The sequence below is a fragment of the Nycticebus coucang genome, chromosome 10, assembly GCF_027406575.1.
Source record: "Nycticebus coucang isolate mNycCou1 chromosome 10, mNycCou1.pri, whole genome shotgun sequence".
Lineage (NCBI taxonomy): Eukaryota > Metazoa > Chordata > Mammalia > Primates > Lorisidae > Nycticebus > Nycticebus coucang.
The window spans coordinates 17,892,814-17,910,851 of NC_069789.1; the positions used below are offsets into that span (position 1 = coordinate 17,892,814).

General features: G+C 43.1%; 1 protein-coding gene across 8 annotated transcripts in view; it reads right to left on the reverse strand.

Annotated features, from left to right (window-relative positions):
- SIPA1L2 (signal induced proliferation associated 1 like 2) overlaps positions 1-18,038 on the reverse strand; it is a 241,747-nt gene that overhangs the window by 22,435 nt on the left and 201,274 nt on the right. For 7 of the 8 annotated variants that reach the window (XM_053605857.1, XM_053605858.1, XM_053605856.1 and 4 more), the window contains exons 15-17: positions 15,700-15,924; positions 11,448-11,601; positions 8,994-9,213 (exon numbers count right to left, since the gene is read on the reverse strand). In XM_053605857.1, the coding sequence (XP_053461832.1) occupies positions 8,994-9,213; positions 11,448-11,601; positions 15,700-15,924 (599 nt within the window). Of the gene's footprint in view, positions 1-7,426; positions 7,548-8,993; positions 9,214-11,447; positions 11,602-15,699; positions 15,925-18,038 lie in introns of all 8 variants that reach the window. The other variant, XM_053605860.1, reaches the window with a different exon arrangement.

Sequence of the window (18,038 nt, forward strand, 5' to 3'; positions counted from 1 at the left end):
CAGAAGTTTGTAAAAGGCAGCCAAGTCTAACCTAATTGGAGGTCAGGCCGGCTGTCAGGACAGGGCAGTAGGATGATGTGAATCAAGCCTCTGATAGAATTGGGATCTCTCAGAAGTTTCCTTCCAGGAAGGCTTCTCTTGAGTACATCCAACTCTGACTATTGCAGGATACATCCCTATTTTCTTCAGGCTGACTTTCCCCTTTTTTTTTTTTTTTTTTGTAGAGACAGAGTCTCACTGTACCGCCCTCGGGTAGAGTGCCATGGCGTCACACGGCTCACAGCAACCTCTAACTCTTGGGCTTACGCGATTCTCTTGCCTCAGCCTCCCGAGCAGCTGGGACTACAGGCGCCTGCCACAACGCCCGGCTATTTTTTTTGTTGCATTTTGGCCGGGGCTGGGTTTGAACCTGCCACCCTTGGCATATGGGGCCGGCGCCCTACTCACTGAGCCACAGGCGCCTCCCGACTTTCCCCTTTTTAAAAGTGCTGCAAGTTTTGCCCAATTCATATTTGCTAAGTCATGGAAGAAGCCCAAGAGCACATTGACCCATGAATGGATTAATAAACTGTGGTATATGTACACCATGGAATATTATGCAGACTTAAAAAAAGATGGAGACTTTATCTCTTTTATGTTTACATGGATGGAGCTGGAACATATTCTTCTTAGCAAAGTATCTCAAGAATGGAAGAAAAAGTATCCAATGTACTCAGCTCTACTATGAAACCAACTTATAAACACCCACACTTCCATATGAAAGCTATAACCCAACTACAGCCCAAGATGAAGGGGAAAGAGGAAGGGGGTTGGGTGGAGGCTGCGTGGAGGGAGGGTAATTGGTGGGACCACACCTACAGTGCATTTTACAAGGGTACATGTTAAATCTACTAAGTGTAGAATACAAATGTCTTAACACAATAACTAAAAAATGCAGTGAAGGCTATGTTAACCTGTTTCATGAAAGTATTTCAAATTATATATAAAACCAACACATTGTATCCCATAATTGCATCAATGTACACAGCTATGATTTAATAAAAAAATTAAAATAAATAAGTAAAAGTGCTGCAGATTTTATGCCACCGTAAAAAATGTTTGGAGCAACCTCCATCCTGATGATTTAAAGAACTCACTGAGGAATGCAGTTGTCTAAGCTGAGCACTGCAAGTAAGTGGTGCCTGAAACACCAATTTATTATAAAAATACAGTGAGATGAATTTTAGTTTTATTAGCAGATGAAAGAAAGGGCATTATTTTATATGCTGCGCACAGAATGGTGGTTAGAGTGCTTTTCTGACTTAATAGGATGGTCCTATCAGTTTCTGCTGAACCAGAAATCACTCACCCATCCGTCACCGAGTATTTTAGAGTTGTCCCTTGGTTACAAATGGACCTTTTCCATTTCTTTTACACCTCAAACTCTCATCACAGTACTTTAAGTGTTTATGTCATTAATAATACTAGTTGTTAAGAACTCATTATGCATCTGAGGACAAGTTCTGAAAAGGCTTCAACTGGACTTTTTTTAACGTGCCTTTTCTGAACCTGCCCGGAGTGCTGCACGCAGCTGCTTGTGAACACATCTGACTAATTACACCAATCAAAGTAATGACCACCTGGCTGTCTGAGCCTGCAATTAAGTTAAGTAAAGGGCATAATTAACCAAATGCACCTGTAATTTTTTTGTCCCCACATCCTTTTGGGGAGCTGTGAAATGCTGGCGTCTGGACTAAGACAGACTGAGTTTATAAATCTGGCCTTAAGGGAGATAACAGACTTTTGACACATGCATTTCTTAACAGATGTCTAACAGAGTTCAGCCAATCGAACCACTACTGTTAATGCTACCACCTTTAGAAGACAGGAGAACATCCCACCAATCCACTCCCAGCCCCATTGTGAAGGGAAGCCAGGAGTGGGTATATATATTGCCACCATCGCTGCCACAGCCCTCGCTGTCCACCTGCTCTTGTTTGAAGCAATGGTTCTTCCTTGTTGGGTTTGTTCTATATGTGGTGTGCTCAGTCCTTCCGGGAGCTAGGAAGATGGGCACGGGAGTGGCCTCGCCCCACGCTGACACTGCTGAACTGGCTCTCAGGGGCCGTCTTTGACGAAGTTTAAGACTCAACCCTCAAGGCCAAAGGTGAGGAAACCCAAGGAACCTCGTTCACTTACAATCACTCCCTCCCGTCTCTCCAGCACACATGCTGCTTTGCTTGCGTCAAGGTTCCTACAGTAAGTGCAAACAAACTGCTATGTAAGTAGGTGGCAATTACTTTTGCCACTGATTTTCACATGGCCGAGCTCTTCAGGAAACTGTGAGAGAGCGGTGCTGTTCTAAGCAGGGTGCTGGAACCTGGCCTCTCTGGTGCACTCCCTTCTCCTTTCCTCACCATCCAGGGAAACATCAGAGAAGGGAATGGAAACCTTATTCAGGGATATGGACATTTCTACAGAAAGTGCATTCTGTTTATCATGTTTTACAAAAAAAAAATGCCAACTTGTGGATTTTCTTTTTCTTTAATCCTTCACTCCAGCTCTGGCACTCTTGAAGGCTAAAATCAAACCTAATGCACATTCTGTGTACTGTCTTCTTTCTTGATGCCACTAGACAGAAAGGTCCCTGTGGCTCTAATAGGAGCTAGAGAGAAAACATAATGGAGTGGATGAGAGGAGCAAAATGCAGTAAGAATGGGGGAGACAGCGGCTGGTTCCCCAACTCAGCGGACGGAGGGTGAGGCTATGTCTCTCGGTCCATCTCCTTGTCCCTCCTGCAGCTGTCTGCTCAAGGAGCCATCTTCTCAAAATATTCAGTGGAATAGCTCCCCAACAGTCTTGGGTTAAGTAATAAAAGCTTTGAGCAATTCCTAAGCACCCTGGAAGTTCCATATATGGCAATTCGTAACGATGTCAAGGAACTAATCTGATCTTGGTGGACCCATAGGCTGATGCCCAGAGTGAGTGAGTGGACCCAGCTGTCAACACAGTAGCCCAGGCAACCAGCTCTGAAGGTCTCTGCCCACTGTCATGTACAAAATGCACACAGAGACCATGTGCTAAGTGACACTGCTGGCTTTGGGATCTGAGGTCTCAGGGTGTACATTTCACAGCCAAGTGCAAGCCTAGGCAACACCGTTCGCCACCTCCAATTGTTATGGAGAATCAAGAAGCATTAGGAAGAGTGCAGTTGGTGAGGTTTCTTCTTCATTACAAAATAATCCCCCCCTCGTCCAGTTGTGAATGGGATTTCTATTTAAAAGTCTCCTCTCTGTTTGAGTTTGAGCACTACCCGCTCCAGTCTATCCAGGATGAATGTGGTAAGTGACTACTGCCTGCCACGTGATGGGGTACAGCAGTAGTTAAGACAGGCAGGCTCAGCACTCAAGAAGCTTTACCTCACAAAGGAAAGAGATGATAAATAAAAAAAAACAAGTAATGTAAGTCATTTGCAGAAAATAAACCGGTATTATGACTACATAGCTTGCTGACATATCAGGGCAAAAATGTGTCCAAGGTGGGGACACACTTGGCTGAGACCAAAATGATGAAGAGCTGCTGGATGAAGAGCACAGTTCTAGAATGAAAGCTCTGAAAGAGAATGGATTTAAATCTAAACCCCTCATCTTTCAGTAAGTAGGAAAAGCCTTATGTCAATGGCAGTCTCATTAGATAAAGTAATGAACCACCTTTATTTCTCCCTGAATAAGCAAAATAAAAAGCACCAAAATTTTCTTTTGTATTGGTTGGAAAAATCACATAATTAGAAAAAAAGTCACCATTTTTTTTTTTTTGTATTTTTGAGACACCAAGCCAGTAATCATTCTTTCCAATGTTTTTTATCACTACTCCCATCACCCGGATGATATTTACTGAGCATCTGCTACATTCCAGTACATACCAGGTACTACACAGTGCTCGGTGACAGAACAGCCAGTAAGGCATAGGTTCTGCCCTTGATAAGCACACGAGTATTGCTGGTGGCCATTAGACAGGGGTTTGGGTAAGTGACATGCAGCCAGAACTAAAGGAGGCAAATGTGACTAATCCCCTGTGCTTTGGGATGCCACTAGGGCTCTAACGCTATCTTCTCCTACAGTCTATGGTTTTACAGAAAAGGTACAATCTGCCTGGGGTATTAGAGCATATTCTTTCTTTCTTTCTTTTTTTTTTTTTTAGAGAGTCTCACTTTGTCGCCCTTGGTAGAGTGTGGTGGCGTCACAGCTCACAGCAACCTTCAGCTCTTGGGCTCAGGTGATTCTCTTGCCTCAGCCGCCCGAGTAGCTGGGACTACAGGTGCCCGCTACAATGCCCGGCTATTTTTCCGTTGCAGTTTGGCTGGGCCATTTTTCCATTGAACCTGCTGCTCTCTGTATATGGGAACAGAACTCCACTCATTGAGCCACAGGTGCTGCCCCAGAGTGTGTTATTTCAAATACAGCTCTCCCAAGCCTTAGGAGCACATACCCCAGACATTCCTACCGGTCAATTAAGTAAAAGAAGTAATCCCTTCTGTGACAGCACTGGCTCACTGTCCAGGCAGCCTAGGAAAGTGGGTGATGCAAGGTCAGGGGGCCCATTTGCAGGTTCCCACACAGAGCACAGTGATCTCCTAGGGCAGCGGTTCTCAACCTGTGGGTTGAGACCCACAGGGTATAAAAGGCTCATGGCCTTAGGAAGGTTGAGAACTATGTCCTAGGATAACACTGAGCTCCTCAGAGTGTTTCCCAGTGGAAACCTCAACTAACACTACATATATTATCACAAATTTATGCCATCTGAGACAAGACACTGATTAGAAAATAATAATAATTGAACTATTACATATCTGTAATATTTCTGGGAATTCTTAGGCTCAGTTGAAAATGGGAGGGAGGAGAGGACACTGCCTAAAAGCATGTTTTGGGCACCGTGGGTGGAGCTGCTCTTTACCTCTCAAGGACACTTCTCTCTGCCCATATTTGTTACTGCTCACGATGCACATGGACCTAACCCAGCCCTATCAAGAGACTTGTAGATTCTGAAAAGTGGCTACAGGTGAGGCACCACTGCCCAGGCATCTGCTCTCCGGTCTGGGGCGCTGATCTTGCAGCTTCCCACCAGTTCACCCAAAATCTGGAATCACAGTAAACATCTTTACTGAGTCTGTCTTTGTGGCTTTTACTATAAATGCCAAAGAGCCTTCCTGAAAGCATTTTCCTGGTGGTTTCACAATTACTCTCAAGAAAACAATAAATACTTATTGTTACAAGGAAGATTAAGAACATTAGAGAAAAAAGAAGTGTCACACTGCAGAGTCAAGACTCTGCCTTGCAGGGTTGGATTAAGATGTTGATCTCAAGGGAATAAAGATTCTGAGACAGGTTCAAATCTGGCATTTGTAGAAGCTGAGAATATCTGAAAGAGAAGCCTGTAACTGTAGTAACTGCTCATAGGAAAAGTGAGGATGAGGTGTCCCAGGTTCCCTAGGAAGAGGGGCTCCTACTGGCCTTCGCCCTGGCTACCCTCCCTCCAAATTACTATCTGGATCTGAATGAGTCTCTTGTGGTGAAAGTCTTCTTAGAAGACCAGATGCTTCCTAGGAATCCTCTAGTTTTAATGTTCAATAGAAGGTGTGTGCCTTCTGGGTTTTTTGCCTAACTCTGTCTACGCAGCTATTTAAGAGCATCCAGAACCAACCTCCACTCCAAGGTTAATGTGAACTATGTCTTTCTGACAAACGAAGGGCTTCGAATGAGGCAAATACTCCCCACGTCTCCCTCCGAGGTAACCTCTGGGACAGCACTCACATTGCAGCTTGCTGGGTGGTTCTAGTTTCAGACTGTCAAACCACTGACGAGTAGTCTTCTTAGAGAAGGTCTGTGGGGTGACTACAAACCACAGACGGGGACGGGTAACTACAACCTGCTTGAGCAGATTTTAATAGTGTGAAAGAAACACACACTTGCACGGACCCTATTTCAAATTATGACTTTCGAACATTTCCCAGGCTAGTGACCTAAGGCACAATATTCTTTCTCTTGTGATGCTGGATGGCAGCAGCAGCCCCACGGCTCTAAAAAGCTCCCGGTTGGCCACCCGGTCACGAGGGTCAGCAACTGACACTCCACAGTGTCCCATGCTGCTAGGTGGTTCTGCCCAACTATAGGCTAGGTGTGTGGAGCACGTTTAAAGCAGGCCAGGTAAGTTATGCGGCTCCTACTGGCCTTTGTATTAATACATTAATACAAAATGTATTCATGATTTAATACATTTTCAACTTACAGTGAGTTTATTGGAATGAAGCCCAATTACAAATCAAGGCGCACCTACGACCACACAGGTGATTGTAGTAGTGAAAAAGGCCCAGGAACTAGCACATTCCAAATAACAAGATCCCTGAAACTTCAGCTCCTCATGGGCAAGGGGGAGGAAATCCAAAGTTTAGGGGCAAAGACATCAATACAAATTTTCTACAGCTTCCTTCTTTACATTTTGTAATTTCACCATCAAACCTGGAGAATCTTTTCTGAGTTGTTCCTTAAGTATAGCATGGAGGGAGATGTATCACCAAGAAAGGTTTCATTAAGATATCAAATGGCAAGGGCAACTCTTATTGCTTTTCCTAGAAAAATAAACAAGGAAGACAAATAAGGTAGTTTGTAACTAGAACAGTAAACAGTGTATTCTGCATGTTTCCTAATTGTGCTTTTGAACATATTAAAAAAAAGATACAGTTCTCTAGCACATAAAGATTAAATAAATAAACTGCAGTGTGTCCAGACAGCAGAGTATGATCCAGCTTTAAAATGAAATGAGCTACCAAGCCATGAATGGACACAGAGGAAATTCACACACTTATTGTACTACTGAATGGACAAGGCCAGCACGAAAAGGCTGCCCACTGTCTGATTTTAACATGTGACTTCACAACATTCTGGAAAAAGGCAAAACCAAGGCCACAGTGAAAAGATCAGTGTCTGCCACAGGACAGAATGGAGTACAGGAGCTCCAGGGCAGGGAGGCTGCTCTGTACGACACTGTAATGTCATTTTACATTTGCTCAAACCCATAAAATGTACAATTCAAGGAATGACCCCTAATACAAACTATGGACTTTGGGTGTTAATAACCTGTTGTGGTAGGTTCACTGATTGTGAAATGCACTACTCTGGGGGAATGCTGATAGTGGGAGAAATGTGTGGAGAGGATAATATGAGAAATCTCTGTTCTATTCAATTTTGCTGTGAACCTTAAACTGCTCTAAAAGTAAAGTCTATTTTTTAAAAGCTAAAAAATAAAAATACGTATCTTTCCCAAGGAAGCAAAATAAAGGGTGAAATATGAAAACTATATTAACACATATGAGGTCTGAGAAGTTTGAGAGCTTGCCACCATGTGCTTCCACTGGCAGCACTGTACAAACAACTCGGTGAGGTTTCATGACCTTGGTATATCAGCGTCTCACAGCTGTGTTCATGTCAATGTGTAGTGGTGTCTTGCTGAGTGGCGTTCATTACTGTTGTTACACGTTTTTGTTGGCAGTAAAACAGCTCTGATGGTCATTTCTGAAAAAGAGTTCCAAAATTGCTTTGAAGGGTGGACTAGGCGCTGACATGGATGGATGCATAGCTTCCCAAGGGGAGCACTGCACAGGGGACCGTAAAGATATTCAACAATGAGAATTTTTCTAGGATGAGCTCACAGACTTAATCATCAAACTGCTTATGCCACGGAGAGCTCACAAGCATACTTTGAGCATTGTAAATGAAACAACATTTGAAGGAAGGCAGAGTTTCATTGGTTTTACAAAAGCTTAAAGAGGACATTAAAATCACCTATTTATAAAAAAGGGAAAACAATTGGAAAATATTAGAAAATTAGAATATATCGCATCTTTGATATGGTTATCAAGAAGGAGTTTAAAGATTTCTTCAATTTAGGCAAATGGATCCCTTATAACAGGTAAGTTATTATGTTACTTAAAAAACAGATTAAGAATTTTATGAGACAAGGTTCATTTCCAATTGTGTTATGAACATTAGAAACATTATTATTAATAGAACTTTGATTTCATTTGGCCTGGGATCTCTATGTGTATTATGAAGTTCAAATTGGTTCTAAAGATAATGCTTTCTATGATGAAATAAAACATACTTGACGGTGAACATATTTCTTATTAAATTTCCATTTGTTCTGTACAACAGAAATTAACTATGAATAAAGGAAATAAAGCTAATGTACAAAACAATTCCCTTTCAAAACTGACATATTAATAAAGAACTGACACTATGTAAAAATCATTGATTTTTATGATTTGAAGGAAAATCCTGTAGAAATCATGAGGCTGACCTATGATTAGTAAACTGGATTCAGCTGAGACAAGCGAACACATGTCACCTGCATAAGGACATAAAGCCTCCTGTGGGTAAAGCCAGGTTCAACCTGTCCTCCTGATGCCAACCTGTCACTTTTACCATCACTGAGTATTAAACTTTAAGAAGACACAGAAAACTAGAAAACCAAACTGAGCTCCTCGCCTCCTGTCCACAAGAAAGCCCACCCCTCACACCAGTTTTCTTTTTTTAAAATATCAGGCTTTAGACATCTTTTCCTTTACAGACATAAAAGTGGAGCTACTAACTAAAAGTCACAATTGGACTGAATACAAGGGCCTAATACCAATTTTTCAATTTCCTTCAGAATAGGTAGTATTGCCTAACTTTGTTGAAATGTCCACTCTGGGTGCTTATATTTCAAAATTACTTAAAAGGAAAAATAATAAAAACAACCCACTAAATGATATACAGGGTGTTTACAAAGTTTGTGTGCAATCTACAATGTAAAACTATTTTAAATTGCACACAAACTGTGTGGACATCCTGTATATTAAAAAACAAAAGCAACCAGCCCCCAAGCTGTGTTGGAGATGCACTATCGGAAGAGCCCGCAGGCAGGTGCTACCCAACCAGTCCAACCCAGGGCTGCCAGGGGCAGCTGAGCCCCTCACTCACTTCTCAGGCTCCCCATGCTGGGTGCGGGCTGGGTCCTTGGAGGCAGTGTGCTGTGGTAAGGTGGCGTGGTGCTGAACAGAATGTCGTTGGGCAGGGCTTGGTCAAGGATGGAACTTCGGGAACTGCCAAAGGAGGACCCTCTCCTGTGGCTGCATATGCTCTCATCGGAGAGCGTGCGGCACAGCGACCTCCTTGGAGACAGGTGCCCGTAGAACGAAAACTAGGGTTTAAACAAGATTGGGGGGGAGGGGAGCAGACATTAAAAAACAGAAAGCATGGAATTTATTTGACGAAGTCCAGTGGTTTCAGGTACTACTGTGGTAGCTTCTGTGAGTTCTCCCTGTTAGCTCAGGACTGCTAGACCAGGCACGCAGGCCATCAAGACGAACGTGCCAGAGCTTTGGTATAGTTATTGAATTCTACATTTTCCTCCTTTGACATTTTGGGAGATATTATCATGAATTAGACATGCACAGCTTTATTAATTCTGAAATGTTAAATGAAACCTCCATAAACTTATACCAGTGACAGTTCCTGCAAATATATAAGGTTGCCATTTCAGGCAATAGTTATTCAAAGCCATACGTAGTGCTGGCTTGATTTTAATTTGAAATGACTACATTTTAATATTAGGCAATTTCTGTACCAATCAACTACATGTGAAGTTCAATCTAATCTAAATAATAATTAAAAAACTAATTTTGAACACTGAAGCTTTCTAGGCCATATAAACAAACAGGTATAAAACATGGTTATCAGTCCAGTAAAATCTCATTATCCACTTAGAAGTATCACTCCCAACAGTCTGTAATTGTTGGAGGTCTAGATATAATAATGTATCATAATCAGATTTGAAGGAGTCATTAAAATTATGTGTTAAATCATAGGATAAGAAAAATTCTCACTAAGGAAGCAGAGAACTATTTAAGAAACGTTACATAAAGTCTCAATCTCCAACTATTTCCTTTGCATACAGAACCACATTCCTTTTACATAAACAATAGTAAAAGGCAGAATGTTCACATCAAACAAATACAGAAATGGCTATTTACATTTGTAAATGAAGCAAGAAGACTAAAAATACTCCTATCACACGTGTCCTTCCACGCTGCCATGACTTCCCAACTGATGAATGGTACCAAGCCACATTTACACTATGAAAAGGAGCTGATTTGTCTCAGAAGGAAAAAACATGCCCAGGAGAAGTTCATTCCTACAAAAAGAAAAGCTATTTGCACTCTTCCTACCATAGTCTGCCTTTGCACCTGAGCACATACAGTTCCTTATACATGATTTGATACAAGTTTAAAAAAAGATTCCTGACTAAATTAGGGGATTACCTCCTCACACACACCAGCAGGTTCTTCAGAACGTGATTACAGTGTATTAGATTAAAGCACCTTTGAGGTAGTATCTAATTAGAGTGTTATTCTAAAACACAATTAGGTTAATTGCAGCATTGTTTTACTATGGGGAACACAGAAACACAAAGACTTGCCGTTTACTCTGACAGAGGTCAACATGACAATGCCTGATTTCTTTTTTCCTTTTCATTTGAAACAAGAGTAAGTGCTGGATTAGAAATTGACAGACGAGAATTCTATTCCTGACTCTGGCACCCAACATTTATGTGGACTTCACATTTCACCACTTGGGGCCTCAGTTACTTGCCAAAAGGGGTGATTGGACTGAACTGCCTGTAAGTCCCCTGAATACTCTACATTATTTGGCAAAGTGAGTTAACATACTGTAATAATAATGAAACAGAAATTAATAACAATATGTAATCTAATGTTATCAGGGACTACTACATTGTAAATGACGGAGGAATGCCATTAAACCTGGGAACATGGGGTTAGTTTGTAAGATTAAAGCACAGGCATCCCTTGTGACCTCTGTGTATCTTTAAATGGCAGCATTCTAGTTCCACCCTATTTATAATGCCTGCAGGCAGTGTCAAGTCTAATTCCAGTTTGTTTCCGGAATAGGACTAAGGAGGGACACTTTGGAGCAGAAGCTAGAGTTCTGGAACAAAAGTCAGATGGTGTGAATTTTAACAGACACTGTTCATGACCACCAGTTACGTCTAGGGACTGTACTGTTCCATTATTAGAATCTCCTTTTTTTCAGATTAGGATCTTGAGACTAAGAGGCCAAGGCACTACCATAAAACCACGCAGCTAATCATTGCTGCAGCTGGGATTTACGCTCTGCCTGAATTTTAGCTCTGAGATTAAAAACAAAAACAAACACCTCCCTTCATAAGCTCTCCTAGGCCCCCCTTGCTTACTGATAAATAAAAATCAGAGATGGTCAAGGAGGCACCAGGCTGTTGGGAGGCACCAGAGACCATGCACACGGGAGTGCCCTGCACACCTTTGAGTTTCTTTAGAGTTTTTTGGACTTTTTTTTTAGTGTTTCTGATAACTTCAAAACCCCTCAAAAGTCACTAACCTTTCTTCTCCCCTCCTCCAGCAAAGGGCTGTCAGGAAGCATCAATTTCAGAAAATCTTCTTTTGACAGAACATGTTGGGTTTCTGCAACAGCATCTCCCACCACTGCCTGATGCTGGGCTGCCGTGGCCATGACGTCCATCTCCCCATACATCCTGTTCAAACAGAGTGGAAATTGAGCCCATTTGTAAGAATGAAAACTTAGTAACCAGCTTCAATGTCCACACACACATACACTCAGCTCTTAAGTCAGTTCACTTCTGCTTCGTTTGTTCCTGAACCCCAAGCTACTTCACATTTGTGAAATGAGCTCAACTACAAAGACAGATTTCTGAATAATTCAGGAACAAATTAGATCCCCAAAGCCCAGGATGAAAAAAAACCTATACAGCCAACTTTTAAAATAAAGCCGTTTTCCCTTTCCTAATCTGTATCAGAAAACATGGTTTCAATAATTCATCAGAGATTATCATATGTCTTTTGAAGCAACTCTCATGCTTCTCACTGGAGAGATCTCATCTCTTGAGGCTGGACAATCAGACCCAGGTAACAAGAGTTCTCTCCCTTGAGAGAGCCTGGGGTTTAAGAGTAATCGATTCAGGCATGTTCCAAGCATGTGTTATTATCAGCAATTCCACAAAAGCTGTTTGGATAAATAAAGCAGCTGTCTCCCTTAATTATCAGCATACAAAGATGTATTTATAGACAACAAAAGACTGTCAAGCTGAATTACTGTTTTTAACTCCTTTACATACTGAAAACTGGGGCATCATTTTAAAAAGGTTTATTGGGAAACACTATCTGAGCAACCAAACATAGCTGAAGACACAGTAAATAATCACGGCTGTGCCGTCAGTGGAGGCAAACAGTCTCCGCCACGCAACCTGAAGCACCACCCTCGAGGCATCATGGCCACGGCCGCAGCTACAGTGACCTAAATGTCACTGTCCTGTGCCTCTGAGAGGACTATTTCAAAAGTAAGGCTATCTTGTCACAGTATGATAGGTCCCTGGGAGATCAGTACGGTAGGAAAGCTACACAAGACATGCTCAAAATTAAGAATGATCATCTAATGATCATCTACAGCTTTTGCTTTGTTGCTGAGGTAGGACGGCTGTGTGTGCACCTCTCACTTCCTAAAGCACAAGCTATGCTGACAACGTAAACAGCGCCTGTGAAAAAGAAGTTTCTTCAGACTTTTAGATCGTCACCAAAGATTTGGTTGTCCCAAGAATGGCATGACATGCAAATAGGAACTACAAGAAGAACCCAAGACCAACGAGAGTTTGTGCACAAAGCCAGAGAGGGAAAGTGAAGTGGCCCTAGGAAGAGTGCGTCCCAGAAGTGCCCAACAGCGCCAGGCCCAGAAGCCAGAGAAGGAAAGCGAAGCGGCCTTAGGAAGAGTGCGTCCCAGAAGTGCCCAACAGCGCCAGGCCCAGAAGCCAGAGAAGGAAAGCGAAGCGGCCCTAGGAAGAGTGCGTCCCAGAAGTGCCCAACAGCGCCAGGCCCTGCTCACTCTGGGAAAGACCCAGGGGAAAAGCCGACTCTTACTAATAACCAGATAGGTAAAAACATTATACCTATCATTATGATTACGATGTGTTACTCTAGTTTCTGTATGTTTGAATGAAAATCATAAGCTTTCTCTGCTAAATTAGTAGTTTTTAAAAAACTTCTCCAATGACACGTCGTAAGTATCCTCCAAGGGTTTACTGTACACCAGTGTGAGTACAGAGGCGAGGACACAGGGTCCAGAGCTGATGCAGAGGACACCCAGTCGGGGTGCGGGTGCTGTGTTTGTGGGGTGCGTGCCTGTGTGATATGTGTGCCTACCCGTGTGCAGGCACGGGTGACCTTTTGAGTGAAACGTCACTGTGGAAACCGCCAGGCTACAGGGTACAGAGAAGCCCCTTTTGAGAGGGTGCGGGATAGGCCCAGAGCCTCAGGAAGGACATTAGGCAGACGGGACAGCATGAATGGCAACAGAAGCTTGAGACGGAACTGCCTGTTTAAATTATTTTAAACTGTTAAGATTATGTTATTAACACAAATCATCAGCAAGGCATTACAGTGTTATTTTAAAGCAGTAACTGGCCTATGTGAAACTTCTGGAGAGCCCGGTGGATTTTCTATTTGTGTATGATGAGACACAAGTTCCCTAGTTGTCAGTGGTACAGACACGCGGGGCTTGGCTGGGAGCTTTCTAAGCTTACCTTTCAGAGACTGGTGAAACAGAATTCAAGGCCAAGTACTGTGAACATGTATGATATCTATCCTTGCTTGTTACCCCTTAGAAACACTCCATGCTGCCGGCAGGGCCTGGGATGCCTGCTACACCAACCAGGAGCCCTGGTCTCAAATCCCAGCACCAACCTCTGTGATAACCTCTGTGAGCCCAAATCCTCCCCCACAAAATCAGAGGCAGGATGACAGGCTTCTATATCCCCTTCTCCATCTGCACCCCAGGGGTCAGCTGGAGTCCCCGGAAGGGGCACACACCGAGTCTACTTGGCCATGCACACAGCCTCAACCTGGAGACACAAATCCCTTTCTCACATTGTCTCTGAACGTCCCTGAACGTTTCCCTGAATGTCAGTGCCATTAAGCCGGTGAGTGAAAATGCACAAACCCTGGGCTTTTGTACACAAGGCATGTCCAAATGGGATCCTTTCACACTTTCCTGAGTCTCCCAAAGAGCGCCTGGCCTGGACAGAGTGCTTAGGAAAGCATACTAAATGCTTCTAAAAAATATTCATAGAACTTAAAAAAGGCTTCGAGTGAATTTCTGTGACTTACTCAGAAGACTCTTATTAGGCAGAAATACCAACCAATGTGTCATTTTAACAATTGCATTTATAATAGAAAGGTACAGTGATCACTATAAAAGTCCTTCTTAAAGAAGTCTTTTGCAATTAGTGCATGATTTTTTTTTTACCAAAGAGATTTCATGTTTAATTTTAGTACTAAAATGATTTTTAATTTAGAAGGCATTATCATGCAAGATGTATTTTAAGATATGAGATCATTTTTTAAGAGAAAAAAGTAATACCAGGGCGGCACCTATGGCTCAAAGTAATAGGGTGCCGGTCCCATATACTGGAGGTGGTGGGTTCAAATCTGTCCCCGGCCAAAAACTGGAAAAAACAAACAAACAAAAAAACATGTAATACCAGTTCATTGACCAAACTTAAAAATCTAGGCATTTTTTGAAGAGTCATCATAGCACTGATACCCACGTGTCCGACCGCCTGATGGCACCACCCAGCACTGATGCCCACGTGTCCGACCGCCTGATGGCACCACCCAGCACTGATGCCCACGTGTCCGACCGCCTGATGGCACCACCCAGCACTGATGCCCACGTGTCCGACCGCCTGATGGCACCACCCAGCACTGATGCCCACGTGTCCGACCGCCTGATGGCACCACCCAGCACTGATGCCCACGTGTCCGACCGCCTGATGACACCACCCAGCACTGATACCCACGTGTCCGACCACCTGATGGCATCACCCAGCACTGATGGCCACGTGTCCGACAGCCTGATGACACCACCCAGCACTGATGCCCACGTGTCCGACCGCCTGATGACACTATCACTCACAAGTGTGCCAAGACACAGTGGCCTAGAAATTTAGCACAGATTAACCTTTAAAAAAAAAAAAAAAAGGCAAACAAATATGTGAAAAGCTCTGAGCAGCATTACTCTGCATCCTACAAATGAGATTTCTTTACCTGTCTCTTCACAAGGGCATCATCACACAGTGTTTGTGAGTGTTACAAAAGAAGTTATCAGTATTTTTTCTCTTTTCAAACAGATACAAAGCATCCTTCCCCCACTGTAGCCTCGAAAAGCCTAAGCACTGACGGCAAATGAGAAGCCATACTAAAGTTAGGGACAATATTTGTTCTATGATGATGTCACTTACACAGCAACTTTAAGAAAACACAGCACCTCTGTGGGGTTCAAACTGCCCTCAATCCTGTGTGTTTAACAGCAAGTCTAGGTTCATGTCCCTGGCATGTTACTATGACTTTTCTACTGCAGATAGCTTTTTCAATATAAAAACAAAGAACATAGATTTCATTTTTCATGTAAAAATCAAAGAGAAAACAAAGAAATATAAATACCAATATTAGAGTTTTGAAAAGATAACTTTTAGATTATCCTTCTTCAGAATCATCTCCCCCCTTGTGTGTGAGGGGTGCATTTAATTAGCCAATCCCCTGGAATGAACAGTAAGCCACCTTACCCAGGGCATTCGGTCACTTCGGGCTCCTCGGGGGGCGGGCTGCCTTCTGATTTCTTCCAGCCAATGACATACTTGTTTACTGCCCCTTGTCTGTGGTAGGGCTTGGATGCAGACCCGGGAACCTGTTGACTGCTGCTGTGAGACACGATGTACACTTTGGATGTATCCAGAGACCCAGTATTTTTTGAACAATGAGCTGAAGGGCTTCCTGAATGGTGAGAACCACTGAGGAGAAAAACAGACAAAAGCTGTAATATAGTCAGATTTCAGCAATGCTGGCACATGGCCAAACAGAGCCACGTGGCTTTACAGTGCTCAGGTCCTTCTATGGGCGCAAAAGCAGGCACAGTGAGGCAGATGAAGCCTTCTTTCAACCATGCAGCTTGCTATAGAAAGCCTTATTTTATGTAGGCTAAGGTTGCTTATGGGTGAGTTGTGTGTCTGCTAAACGATCACTGGGGAAATTTAATAGGATAATGAGGAAACATTTTTGAAACTGATGCTTCAAAAAGAAGAACCTCAAACGGTGAATGTGTTTACCGCCAAAGAAGGTGCTCAAGCTCAGGTGTACCAGGGAAATGCCAATGCAAACCATAATGGAATGAACAGCATGATGTGCTCAGCAGAAGAGGAAAGTGGGACGCCTGGTAATCCTACTGATCCTGGAGCAGTGAGTTTTCTCTTACTGCTGATGGGAGAAGCAGGTTTGATAAGACAGTGTGCGCGTTACTTACGAAGGTGTGAGCACCAGCGGAGCATGCAGTCCAGTAATTCTGCTCCAAGTGTATACACTGAATAAACTGCTACATGTGTACAATTACAAGCATGGAACAATGCTGATTAGAAGCACAGACCTTTATACCTCCCCCATGGTAGAAACCCAAGTCCTCAATAGTAGAAGGGCATTCAGTTAATAACTATGAACAAATACATGGAATACTCTAATGAACTGAGGCTACAGACAACTCGGGCAGCCTCACAAACACACGAGTAATGTTGAGAAGCAAGTCACAAAGAATATGATGACTATGAGCCAGTATTTTAATAAAGTTCACAAACAGGCAAAACTAAAAAACATGTTGTTCAGGAAAATATATATTTTATATATATATAAATAAAGGGGATGATGATTATCACCAAATCCAGGTCACTGGCTTCTTCCAGGGAGAAGAGAAGGGGTTGTGATTGGGAAGGAGGCAGAGCTTCATACACAGCAATGCTGTGTCCTTAACCTGGTGGTGGTGACATGGGTGTCTGCTGCGTTATCATATGCTACAACAGCAGCAATGCTGAAACAGACAGAACCCCTAAAAACAAGAAAATTTTATAAGTTAGTGGTCAAACTAAGGCCAGAAAAATCCCTGACTGAGAAATTAAGTGGCAGCTGCTAGAAGTATACTTGGAATGCTAAATACCTTTTTATATCAGAAAGATCAATAATGTTTTATGAAAGTGAGTAAAACAGAGATTAGAAATTAGTTTATGAATATGAAAAAGTGTAACTGTTGTCAGAGTTTAGAAGGTAGGTGGGTTTTACTTTCAGAAAACATTCAAGTACAACCCAAATATCCTGGGTCCCAGTATCAGCTTTGTCACTTAACCAGTGAGAGACCCTGAGCAAGTTTCTTTCTTTTTTTTTTTTTTTGTAGAGACAGAGTCTCACTTTATGGCCCTCGGTAGAGTGCCGTGGCCTCACACAGCTCACAGCAACCTCCAACTCCTGGGCTTCAGCGATTCTCTTGCCTCAGCCTCCCAAGTAGCTGGGACTACAGGCGCCCGCCACAACGCCCGGCTATTTCTTGGTTGCAGTTTGGCCAGGGCCAGGCTTGAACCCGTCACCCTCGGTACATGGGCCCGGCGCCCTACTGACTGAGCCACAAGCGCCGCTCCCTGAGCAAGTTTCTTAACCTCAGTTTCTCATCTGTAAAATGGGGATAGCTCCGAAGGCTGCCCTGAAGATTATCAGAGTAAGTATCAGTGAGCACTGGGAACAGTGTAGAGTATAGGGTAGCCATTTCATAAATATAGTTAATTTTTAGAAAGTGACCATGAAGAACTGTCACAAGCAGGAGTCCTTTCCATCTAAAGAGTTTAACTCAGGGCAGCAAGTGCCCTGCTGTGCTGACACATCCTACTCTGAACCCCCTGCTGAGCACGACACCAGGGCCTCGTCCACCATGGAAAGCACTTTTTCTAGGATGTGTTACCTAATTGTCAGACCTGCGACAACACAGCTATAAACGGCCATTCCGGAAAAAGAGTTCCAGAATTGCTTTGGACAGCTTCCCAGAGGGAACACTTGGAAGATGACCGCAGTGGTGCTCAGCAATGAGGGTGTA